Source organism: Pecten maximus, chromosome 12, assembly GCF_902652985.1.
Source record: "Pecten maximus chromosome 12, xPecMax1.1, whole genome shotgun sequence".
Classification (NCBI taxonomy): domain Eukaryota; kingdom Metazoa; phylum Mollusca; class Bivalvia; order Pectinida; family Pectinidae; genus Pecten; species Pecten maximus.
Window position 1 is genome coordinate 24,645,613 of NC_047026.1, and position 12,375 is coordinate 24,657,987.

At 34.0% G+C, this 12,375-nt stretch overlaps 1 protein-coding gene across 8 annotated transcripts in view; it reads right to left on the minus strand.

Annotated features, from left to right (window-relative positions):
- LOC117339162 (leucine zipper putative tumor suppressor 2 homolog) overlaps positions 1 to 12,375 on the minus strand; it is a 90,634-nt gene that overhangs the window by 20,123 nt on the left and 58,136 nt on the right. The window contains exon 1 of one of the 8 annotated variants that reach the window (XM_033900596.1): positions 756 to 1,026. The exons of the other annotated variants lie outside the window; for them this stretch is intronic. Coding sequence (XP_033756487.1) covers positions 756 to 767 — 12 coding nt within the window. The 5' untranslated portion in view covers positions 768 to 1,026. Of the gene's footprint in view, positions 1 to 755; positions 1,027 to 12,375 lie in introns of those variants that run through there. 8 annotated transcript variants of the gene reach the window in all.

Sequence of the window (12,375 nt, forward strand, 5' to 3'; positions counted from 1 at the left end):
TATATACAGTATCATGCAATAAAATAGGAAAACAAACAAAGTCAAGCAAGTTGTTTTTGTAACAATATCTACTTGTGTAGATCAAGTACATTGTAATGCGCCAGGTGTCTAATTATTATTACTAACATGAGGAACAATTTAAAAGAAAATTATTGTATTTCAGATGTGTATCCCCCTTTTTGGTGGTAATGATAACAATGGCATAGAATCACTGACATTATGTATCTTCCTTCATATAAATCTGCCAGGAAAAATAAAAATGATTTTGTATATTATTTTACATGCGATATACTACTTTAAGTGTAAATTAAGAAACCATTTCCTAACATAAGTACCAATCACATTTAAATAATCTGTCACTCTATACTTCAAACTATCTTAAGTTAAGATATAAATGTCAATCAACATTAACAGGTATATAATATGTTCATAAGTAATTCAAAACCTTTAAACCCATCAGGATATTGTAGCCTTATATATTTCCAACATTATAGAAAAAAATTATCTGGCATATAGCTGGAGGATGTTATTTATATCAAAAGAGCTAATTCAATAACCCTGCAGTATTTCTACATTTCATTTGAGAATTGAGACCAAACTGTATAATTGAAATATGTAAATCTATATATTAATAGATTTTTGCAATGTTTAATATGAAATTTTGACTTCAACTTACTATAATTATATCATTACATATATACAATAAATATATTCATCATCAAAAACATTTCATAACTTGTATTTATTATACACACCTGAAAAACCATTCCTCAATCCAAGCACCTGGAAAAGCACACACACCTGTTACAGGTATTCCAAATGACCATCTGCTTGGTCAATCAAACTGACCATAACCCATAGGTACATTCATCCCAAATCTGTCACAACTTACTGATCCTTTGGCCTGACAGTCAGGTAACAAATGGCTGTACATCCTGTTACCTGTACATTTTGTAAGTTACCTGTGTGGATCCAAGGATAATTTACTTGTATACCTACAGGTAAATACATTCTACATATACCCTACCCCCCTCTGTTATTCTGTCCAGCCATTGTAACCCAGATCAAGATGACACAGGCTAAAGTGATTATGTTACACAATCCAACAGAGGAGTCGGTCAAGCCTGACGTCACCCTACAGTGAGTTTGTTTACCAAACACTCTTGACCAACATAGGCTCTAGCTTTCCCATTGTTGTATATACCAGAGTAGAGTTGGACAGATGATCTTTAAGGACAATAGAAAAGAATATATAGTATCTTACCTATCGGAAGTACAAAAGATTTTCTCCTGAATTATTTTTGTTGATGAACAAGATAAATTAATATTATAAGCAGTGCTTCAATGAAAATAACAGGTAGTTGCCCTGAACAAATCATATATAATAAAACACAAACTTAAGCATGAGTGACTGAGCTATGATATTTAGCAGGGTGTACTTCCTGTCAATAATCAATTGTTCTTTTCGTAATGGATCATAATCAGGGACTTTTTTGGAAAGTAAAAAAAAATTAAACAACGAAAAGGAAGACAAATGGAAATTTTTACCATGCTTGTCTGTCTGAAATGTATTTCCTGTTCTTATAATTAATGCTGTCTAGACTTCAACACCCTTAAAAGGGAATATTGAGGGTTTTACTGTAATGGTTAGATCCATTGTAAATTTGCACCTGCAAGGTAATTATAATGGTCACCAGTGTACCTGGCTGTACAGTACGTCTTACAATGCTAATTGACTCATAATAGACTTCTATACCGTTCTCAATGAATAATACAAATGACTTTATATATATCAGAGATCAAGAAAAAACCCATGACAATACAACAATTTGATCCCACAGATCTTTTTCCTAATATTTTGTTTCCTTGTTTTCATTTCAGCTTTTTAAATCCCTTTATTTAAATATTTCTATTCAGTCTTAATCTACCTGTAAATTATTGTGTGACAATACCTGTTCACAAATACTACACACTTCTACAAACATCCTGGACCATTCAACCTAACATCATAATATTGACATGGGGGATTTCCTTTCAAAGAAAATGAAATCTGGCCCCCTACAACAGACATGATTGGAAGATTTATATAACTCAGACTGTCTATGACTAAAACCATGCAGACTCAAAATGAAAGAAACGGAAATTGGAATCAGAATAATTGCACTATGGTGTACCTGACCTTGTAAAGGTTTTCAAGCTTTACTTGAAATTAACGTGTAATTAACCATGCTGACGCATTTTGTAAATCATATTGCTTTGACATAGACTCTAGGTGGTGGCCATTCATTAAAAGAACCATATTTGGACAAGCCATACCCGCTGTATTTTCATTTTTTTTAATTACCTGTCATATTTTGTCACTGAAAAGGCCTTCAGTCAATTCTATTTGAAAGAAGTATTGTTATCATAATATTATGACAGACTGTATGCCATTCATTAATATAACCATATATGGATAATTCAAATGGTTTGTTAATTTGTCATAAACTACTGTATATAAGTATTTAGAGAGACAAAAAATATATATGGTAAAAAGTTAATTTCTCTTGTAAATTTTCTTGTTTCAGTAGAAATAATGTAATGATAATAATGATTTCCTTATTCATAACAGGAGAGGGAAAAAGTAATTGGATTGATAGACTTGTTTGCAATAGATTCAACCTTGGAATTCGGCATGTTAACAGAAAACAAAGTGTTGAGAAGGCTGAGGCACCTTCTTTAAATGTGATCTAGACTGGCAGGTGTGCTATGGATATTAAAATTATGAATAAAATGAGACTTATAATTTTGATCTCTTACACAATCTGCGATTCCAGACTTTTCTAACTAGGGGAGATAATCTAGCATTAGAATTTAGCTAGACAAATTCTTAAACCGAGGGGCTGGTGGCCATTAATTGGAGTCTATTTGTGAAGTAATACCCAAATCAACACTTCAGGTAGCTTGCAACTTTAAAAGAAAAATAACTAAAAAGGACATTTTGCTGTATCTTTCTTCTTTGAATTTTGAGAGACTATACTTGAAAGATATAGCTATAATAAAAACTTTCTTTGTGAACGCTATTCAAAATTAATAGTAAAGTCCTGTTTTCCCAAACTATGTCATTAATAATGCATGGATACACACATAATCTTGTACAAAAACATGACTTACAATCTTATCTAATGCTATCTATATCCAGGTATTGTGTCCAAACACTTTGTAAACACCATGATCTGTAATGGAATTTATTGTTACAACGTCTTAATCTCCAGCTCTAATCTGGTTGTGGCGTGTTACATAGGGATTCTGTTTCCCTGCTCCCAGGAATATCCCTTCATCTAAAGGGCCAGTGTTGATATTATACCTCAGTAAAAAAACGGGGTGGCGGTATTTATGTAACCCTCAAGGGAACAAGGAGCCACCAGGAAACGGGGTGTTAGTGACAACTTTTGTTGAGATTTAACAAAGAAATCCCTCCTAAATTGCACACCTTCTCACTCAAGATTTAAAAGGGTTTTGTTTGAAGGGTGACGGCAGCCAAACAGGAAAAGATTTATGATTTTTGACAGGTTTTCCTCCACCCTACAGAAATTATAGTGTTAAGTCAGATTATGTGTCTGCTTATATACATAGAATAAAGAAACAGTGCCCATTTCATTCACAGATGAGCAAGTTGACACATTTTTCCGCTTACCCAAAATTCCATTGCAGCAATTAGACGAGTTACTCTATTTTATCATCTGAATCCTGAGAGATATATAGCTTTTTCATTCCAGAGTTTATATATTTCAGTCCATTTGACCCAGTTTGGTCCCACCATCAACCCCCAGAGTTAGTTTGAATCAATATATGCATACCATCAAACTCATCCCAAACTGATGATACAAACCAAGTATACAAATACAAGTGTAAAATATAAACCTATAGCAATTCAACAAAATATAAAGAGTAAGAAGAGCATTTGAATCAATCATATCTGGGTCTGGAGAAGATAATTTTTGAAATATCAATTGATTGACCCTTTTTTCCCTACCTGAGGGGTAGGGACCAAATAATTCACAATGTTAGTTGACCTTGGACAAAAGGCAATTGCAATAGGTCACTTTAGACTTTAATTTGTTCATGGAATCTAAAATGTCAGCTTTTACCATATATTTAATGTCATAATACATAGACAATTTATCCCTGTAGTAATTAATTATCTAATCAACAGTTTTGTTTCTCTGTAGGGCTAGATATCTATTTTCAAAAAGAGACCTAAAAGAGCTGTCTAGCTGAACTAGAGATGGATGCTCTGCCAAACAGTTAAATAATTCAACCTGATCAAGATAAAGCCAATCCTCTGGTATCGTTTCTACACTCATTTACCTGTTATGGTCAACCCTACCAAATAATGAAGACCGCATATTTCATATTCGACCTCAGCACAGATAGCATTGTACTCGTGTCAAAATGGTCTGTAGAAATGTCATTGTGTTGTAAGTTTTTATTTCAAAGATTTCCGATAAAAAAGTTTGGGTGACCTTTGTATAAATGCAAATTATATACGCCCCCTGACATACACCACCAGTTCAATAGTTGTTGTGACAAAGTCAGTGAGATCAGATGTATCAATGGGGACACAAAGGATATATTATACAAAATTATCCCAATATCATGTAGTTTCAAATATTTAAGTCAAGAATCTGCATGAAAATGAAACCATTACATGTAAGAATAATTTTATCAGCATCATTTTCTAAGGTGTCATTTTTCAATGATTTGAATTGATTTGAAATGACATGTAAACAGTGATGTAGAAAACAGACCCATATAAACGCAAGACCTTCAATATAAAATAATATGACACTTCCGATGATAAAAGATTGTTAAATGTCAAGCTGATAAGCCTACATTTGATTTTATCAACATCAGATCAAATTTCTACCAACACTGATTTAAAGGTCTTTACGGTCCCCTTGACTAAACCTATTCTTTTGTATAAACAATCTGGTCACCAGCAACCAAAATAAAAAGTTCTATGTGACATACACAGTGTGCTTACAATACAGAGAGTTTTATTGTAGTCATACAAATACACTTTTACTAAAACATTATAAACATTTTTCTAAATCATTTTATCACACGTGAATCATTTAATTGCTATAATGAATACCTAGTAATTAAAAAAAATCTGCAAGGAAATTTAAAGTGTAATTTAACATCTGAGTGCTTTGATTTAATGAAAAAAGTTGTTGAATTAAAATTTGTGAATAGAATGGTGACAAGTGTTCTTGCATTTCGGATTGTAATTAATTATATAAGCTGACAAGGCTTTTAATAATTGGTTTGGTTTGGTTTATTTTGTTTTACCCCAGGGTCGTTTAAGGACTTGCCAGGTTTTGGAGGTGGAGGAAAGCCGAGATTCCAGAGAAAAACCACTGGCCTACGGTCATTACCAGGCAACTACCCCACGTGGGTTTTGAACTCCGTAGAGGGTTGGTGATAAAGTCTCGGACACCTTAACCACTCGGCCACCACGGCCCCTAATAAACTGAACCTAGACTTGAAACTGATGAAGTACTGTTTGATCAATAAGTTATAATTCCACTTTCTTTTTAAATAAAAGAAATTGTGTTTATTTTACTGTTCAAATGTGAACTTTCAGTCTAATAGATTGAAAATTAATATAATTTGGTTCACTTGACCAGCTGCATAAAACAGGATATAATATTACTTGATTATTTGGCTAATATATTATGTATAAATTTAAGGTAAAGACCCTTGGAAACAACAGTTATGGAATTACCTAAATAATATAGAACATTGAACATCAGGTTTTTTCCCACGTACTCTTTAAAAAAGATTCAATTCGAAGAAAAGAAAAACAAGTCAGCAAGTTCTGTGAAATAACCAGATTTTAGATTTGGACTGTTATTCATATCCCGCAAAGTTCTGAAGGTATTTGAAAATATTCCAAAAAACTAGTCATGCAGGTATTTAATAGTCTATATAGGTAATATGTCCTTATTCTTCCCTGCATTGAAGAAAGTTAGTGTAGGTTAGTATCAAGGGACTATTTCACCTACCAGTATATAGAATTTCAAATAAAAAACGAAATCTATTTGATAATTACATAGATTAAAACTCACATCTAGTAAAGCTTATTTTACACTCAATTTAAAGGATGACAACCTAAAATTCCATTTCATGCACCATTAGACAGGAATTTGAATTTCTCTACCATTGACAGTGACCTAACTGTAAAATTAAGGCAAAGGTGAATCTTTTTTGTCCCTGTATTGTCCATGAAGTTAAATACATGTACAGGGTGTACTTGAATCTACCAGGCAGTGACTACATGCATTTCATTTTCAATTGAATGATTTTCAATACAGAGATCATAGACATATCTTGTGTTGAATATCAGAGTTGATATGATATTAATATACCAGATAGATACCCCATTTACTTCATATCAACACCCTCCTGGGTCCAAAAAATTTGTGTTAAATGTTTGCAGGGCATTTATAAACAGTCTGGATATATCCAGCAATATAAGCAGCCAACATTAATTCAGGCCTACCAATGTCTATTGAAGCTCAGCTAAAATGCTAACAATCAGCCATCTCATTGTCCTGCAATAACTCCCATCCTCAACTTCAGGATAAAATATTATGGTATAGTTGTGAAAACTTAATTCTATATACCCTGGTATTAGGCAGCCAACAGTTTTATTTGCAGTAAAAAAACCCACCTCTAATAGGGATGGGGGTACTAAAAAAATCATAGTATCATAGTAAAAATACCATCGCTATAATTATGATCATCACTCCAAATCTATTTATTCATCATCAATCTTGTTCATTATTCTTGAATTCTATCCAAATCCTGGTAATCATATAACAGATTTATTAATTATTTTTACATTGGTAAAGTTGTTGTTGGAAAAAACTATAAGAATGGCTGACAATCCTCACACATAGTCACATCTGGTTTCTCTTCAGTATCACCATCGCCATGGTAATGCAAGTGACAACATCAGACTGGATACTTATCCACTAGGTATATATAGTAAACAATATCTACCGCCTGTCAAACAAGCATCTCTGGAACCCTGATTACACTCTTGAGAACTTCATCCCATCCTGTGTGCCTGAATGTTTTACTTGGACATCTGCCACAAGAAGCAGTAAACATATAAATATCGCAGAAATCTTCAAAGTCAACTTAGTTTGAATGTTGAACCCACTACAAGTAATTGCCTTTATGATTTATTATAAAATATAAGTTTCAAATGGATTCATGTTGATTTTTAACATTTTAAGTACCAATAACACACATTTCTTATCATAATTCTCCAAAGAATTATGGAACAGTCTAACTCCTGATACTGAAATTTGATGCATTACAAAAAGCAACCCTTTTCCAAAGTATATTAGCTAACAAGTGGTAGTTAGGTTTCTTCCTGTGGTATAGGAATAGAGCTTAAAGGTTTTTTAACCTTCATGACGAACATGAGTCATATTATACCTACACAATATCTTACATTATAATAATGATTCGGAAAGATAGTCTAGCACTGTGTGCATCTGAAACTGTATTTTACATTCTTTGGAAAAATTGGAAATGGTGGTGAAAATCTTCATAAATAAGCAAGAATTTATCTTTAAATACTGAATGAAATAAGTTACACACATAAATTTGTTAGATATTTCTACATTCCAACACATCTGTATATAATATACACTTCATTAAATTTTTATATACCCTACTAACTATAACTAGTTTTACAGTACATATAACTTAGATGTGTTATTTTCAAGCAAAACCTTTAAACCACTTCACTTAAACCTGTCTGAATTAACTTACTTTAAAAAGCTACAAATTCTTGTTCAATAGCTTTTTAATTTCCTCAAGAACACAATTACACATCACAGTTGGTGGTAGATCTAGAAGTAATTCATGTTTGCTTTGTTAAGAGTACCTACCGTAGAGTTCAGTAAAAACATCTATACAGTATCAAAATAACACAAAATCTTGGAAAATTCAAGTTAGAACACTTAAACAGTACATACGATGCTACGAATATCCACCGTCTCCATGGTAGTGATGCCCGGGGTAAAATGATTTTCTATGTCACAATACAAATGTATAACCAACCTTAAATATGTGCTTTGGCAAGTTTTTAAACATGTAACATCACAAATTCAAAACAGACACTCATTATACTAGAGGTCATGATCTTAAATCATTTTGTCTCACCTTGTTGTATAAAACTTAAAGACTATACCTACCAGATGGCCTAACAAATTATAAGTCTATGTACCGTATTAATGGGTTTCGGATACAAACACTATTGTATGTTAGCCCAACACCCTGATGGTAAATTTAGGAGCCAATGCTTTTTTCATTTTTTTTACAAGCATCAGCCTTTGTGAGGATGAGGTTGAGGGGAGGTTGAGGGGAGGAGGAGGTATGGAGGAGGAAGGTGAGGGATGGAGAGTTTAGGAAAACGCTGACATCTCCATCATACTTTATATATATTCTAATAATGTATTAAAGAAACAAATGCTTACCTGAACCAATTTAATCTGGACTATAACCCAGTCATCAGATTAGGTATGTTACACACATTCTTTAATGCATGGTAATAGAAGAGGAAAAATTAACAACCAGACTGGGACTTAAACCTTGAATCCCTGAATTCTCAGACGGATGTTGTAACCATTTAAACTACAAAACCACTGATGTTCAGCCCAATCTAATTCCACTACATTCTTCCCTCTTTTAACAAAGTCTTTGAACATGTAACAGAAGACACCCATGAGACCCTATTCCACCTACAGTCAGTATGTAATAGAAGATGGAAAATGCAACAACCACAACTTGGATTCAAACCTAGGACCTCCGAAATCTAGATGGACACTTTAATCTTGAATCATAAAGAAATATCCCTCCCATCTCGAGTTCCTTCTTTTACCTACACCCAGCCTTGCCAGCATGTTGTGATAACTATTCATCTCTTTCATACCAGGATTCATGAAGCTAACAAATGAGGAATTGGCAATTACTGATATCTTAATTAATGACTGTTACACCTCGTGGGAATAAATACATTATGGTATAAATTGATCTGACTCTTTCTATCAAAGCTTTTTGAAAGACTTGGTAATTAAGTAGTGTCAAAGTTATATAATCTTTATTGCACACTAGTTAGAAAGGATCTCAAATCTCTGACATCATCACATCGATATATAATATGCCTCCAAACTGCCTTCTTTCTCAACTAACCTCTTTATCAACCATTTATACTCTGATCAGGGTGTCGGTATCATTCCTAATCATCAGCACGTCATCACATTGCCATCATACAACCTACCGTAAATGTTTGAGGAGATTTGATGGCTTGAAACCAGAGTGAACACCTGATCAGGAGGAAGAACTCAGATCACACATCAAGATTTATGATGTATCATAAAAGGGGCATAACTCCCAAAAAGAAGACCATCAATATAAGAGATAAAAAGATAAAATATCCAATGATAAATTCTTAAGTGATCACACTTTTTTGACATTTACAGCAAAGCCATTCCTCTCCCTCATCTGGCTGTCTATGGCTATCATCATTCTTCTGACTGGATATCCACACAAACAAACCTCACATTAGTAAACCTCCCAAGGCAGCTAGCCAGAATTTTCTTTACTCAGAAAAAAAAAATCAAACATGTAAGCTAACAATGCAGAAACCTTCAAAGGCATTGTATTAGTAAAAACATCTAAGGAATAGATGTTTAGGTTTACAAACAAGTATATAATATATAAACCTGGGTGATTAAATCTAGCACGGATGCTTCACCTGATGCGGATGCTTCACCTGATGCGTGATCATTGAATTAAAGTATTGCTAGTTTATATTGCAGTTAGTATTTCATAAGGTTGGAAATATCTAGATAACATCAACTATTAATAACCAGCATGACAGTGAAACTGAAATATATAAATAGGATTGAAGATATACCTCTGTTCACTGATCTGGGCATTCAACATCTGAAAGTGATTAATATCAAGTTTTTTTCCATACATCCTGCTACATCTACATCCCATCCTTTTCAAAATTTGTGAATACTAAAGTGGTTACCTGGTAGATTTTGGTTGTCACTGGACAAGACTAGGTGTCTGATTCTGAGAAACACTTGCATGGTTACTTTCAAGCATTTTAAAGACAAAAATAACTCAAGGTGGGCCTTGATCAGAACATACAAACATCTACTGGATGGTAAATAGATTTCTATGCCAAAACAAACCAGGATGCCAATCTACTTGCAGTGTTTTCCTATATCATACATCACCAATTAGCGGTGTGGGACCACATATGGCCCCATGGGATCATCAACTGTCACTTCCTATCATAATATCGATTACATAGCCATAGGTACCAATTGTTACTGAGCCGTTATCCAACATCAACATCTCTCAACTTACAAGAAAAATAATGAAGCTTCTGAAAATAAATTCTGCAATTCCAGTATATTCCCTCTTGTTGGACAAACATATATTTCCATTTGCTTACAGCTGATAATTTTTTTTTAATTTCAAAACATCCATTAAAAACAGATTAATTTGCTGTTACATTAAGATTGTAACTGAAGATGTATATTAGTTGTTCATATTCAGAAAAAAAATAACATCACAGTAATTAAGCTAACAGGGCTTCACATGAATTAGTTTTCCACGGTCATTTCTGTATCCTTGTATGTAATGTTTACCAGATGCAGGTGGTCTGGGGTAATCCCAAAACACACAAATAACAACTGATCTATGCCATTACTGTAAGGAATGGTGGAGAGTTTCAGTGTTTTCTGGAAGGTTTGCAAGGAAAAGCTCTTAATTAGGGTTAACGAACCAGTAATGAAAAATTCTCCGTTCTCTGAACCGAAAGAAAAAAAACAATAAAAAAATAAGTCTTGGTAATAATTGTGTAAATAATTCAAAGGTCTGTCGTTAACTTTAGCATTTTTCCCAGAAGTATTAAACACATGATCGGCCATGATCACTTCATACAAAGGGAGATAACTTATGTAATACACAGACAATGCATGTTCAATACTGTAGAGTATACGTACAGTGGTTTGAATCTGATATCTGATCAATCAGAGGTCAACACTACATATTTTTGAGAGAGAGCTTCTTATCAGTGGAAAGTTTGAGTATCTAGAGACAGTACACACCGTCAACAAACAAAAACTACCACAATGTTTACCACTGTCAAACATTGCTGTAACAAAATGGTGTCGAGGTCATGAATGGTTCCGTTGGTAAAAACAGAAGTCAGAAATGATTTTTTTTCTTCTAAAATATCTGTGCAAAATATGTTCTAACAACTAACAACTCATAAGTATGATGTCGGTCACCATGTTGTTGACAATTGTGGTGATGCTCCATGGGGCAACAACCAAATAGATATTTTCTAGATTCACTGATGTACATGATACATTGTGTTACATAATCAAAGAAAGAAAATGTGAACAAACACTTCTTACATACAAAGAATGATTATATAATTCACCCAAAACTAAAAAATGCCTGTAAAGACATAAATGCCTCCGCTGCCACTTGACACCCCGAAACTTCAGCAGTTCCCGAGACTAGGAAGTTACATAATGTATCTGGACGGGTCTGGATGCAAGGGGCTGTGCCTGGATGTTATGCAACGAGACCAGATGCATGGGGCAAGGACAGAACGGGACGGGACGCGGCAGGATGGGACGAGATGGACATGGGTAATAACACTATATGCCCCCCCCCCCCCCCCATTTCATGGCAGCGACATAAAAAGAAAATATAGTAATTTCTAACCGTAGAGTAGACTGGTCCTCTGCCTCTAGAATATTAAAATTATAATCAAAATTATAATTTTGTCTATACGATATGTCGCAATTTTCAAACTAGGGGGAGACAACCTAGTGTTATATTCAGCTGAATTATTCTTTACAAAAACCTGGCTGGTGGCCAGTCTATTACTAGGGTTCCTCAGCCTGCCTAATTAGAAAGCACAGAAAAAGCTCTACAGGGCCTCCACATTAGTCACCTCATTCAATCATATAGTATGATACAGTTAAATGGTTGTGAAATCATGGTGCTGGGCTTTATTGATAGGCCTTACCTCCTGATGACAAGACAGGGATAGACAAGAAAAGATAACAAGCCAGCCTGAAAGAGGTTCAACCCTTAGGTTTAAATACAGACTAACTTTTGACACTCCCACTGACCACTAGAAAACCACTGGACCACAGTCTCAGTTATTACACTGTGTGAAATGTTTATGTCCCTGTAATTTTAATACTGACCATCTATACTTTGTTATTGTGGCATTCATACCAAATGTTTCCCTGGGCATCACCTGACCGACCA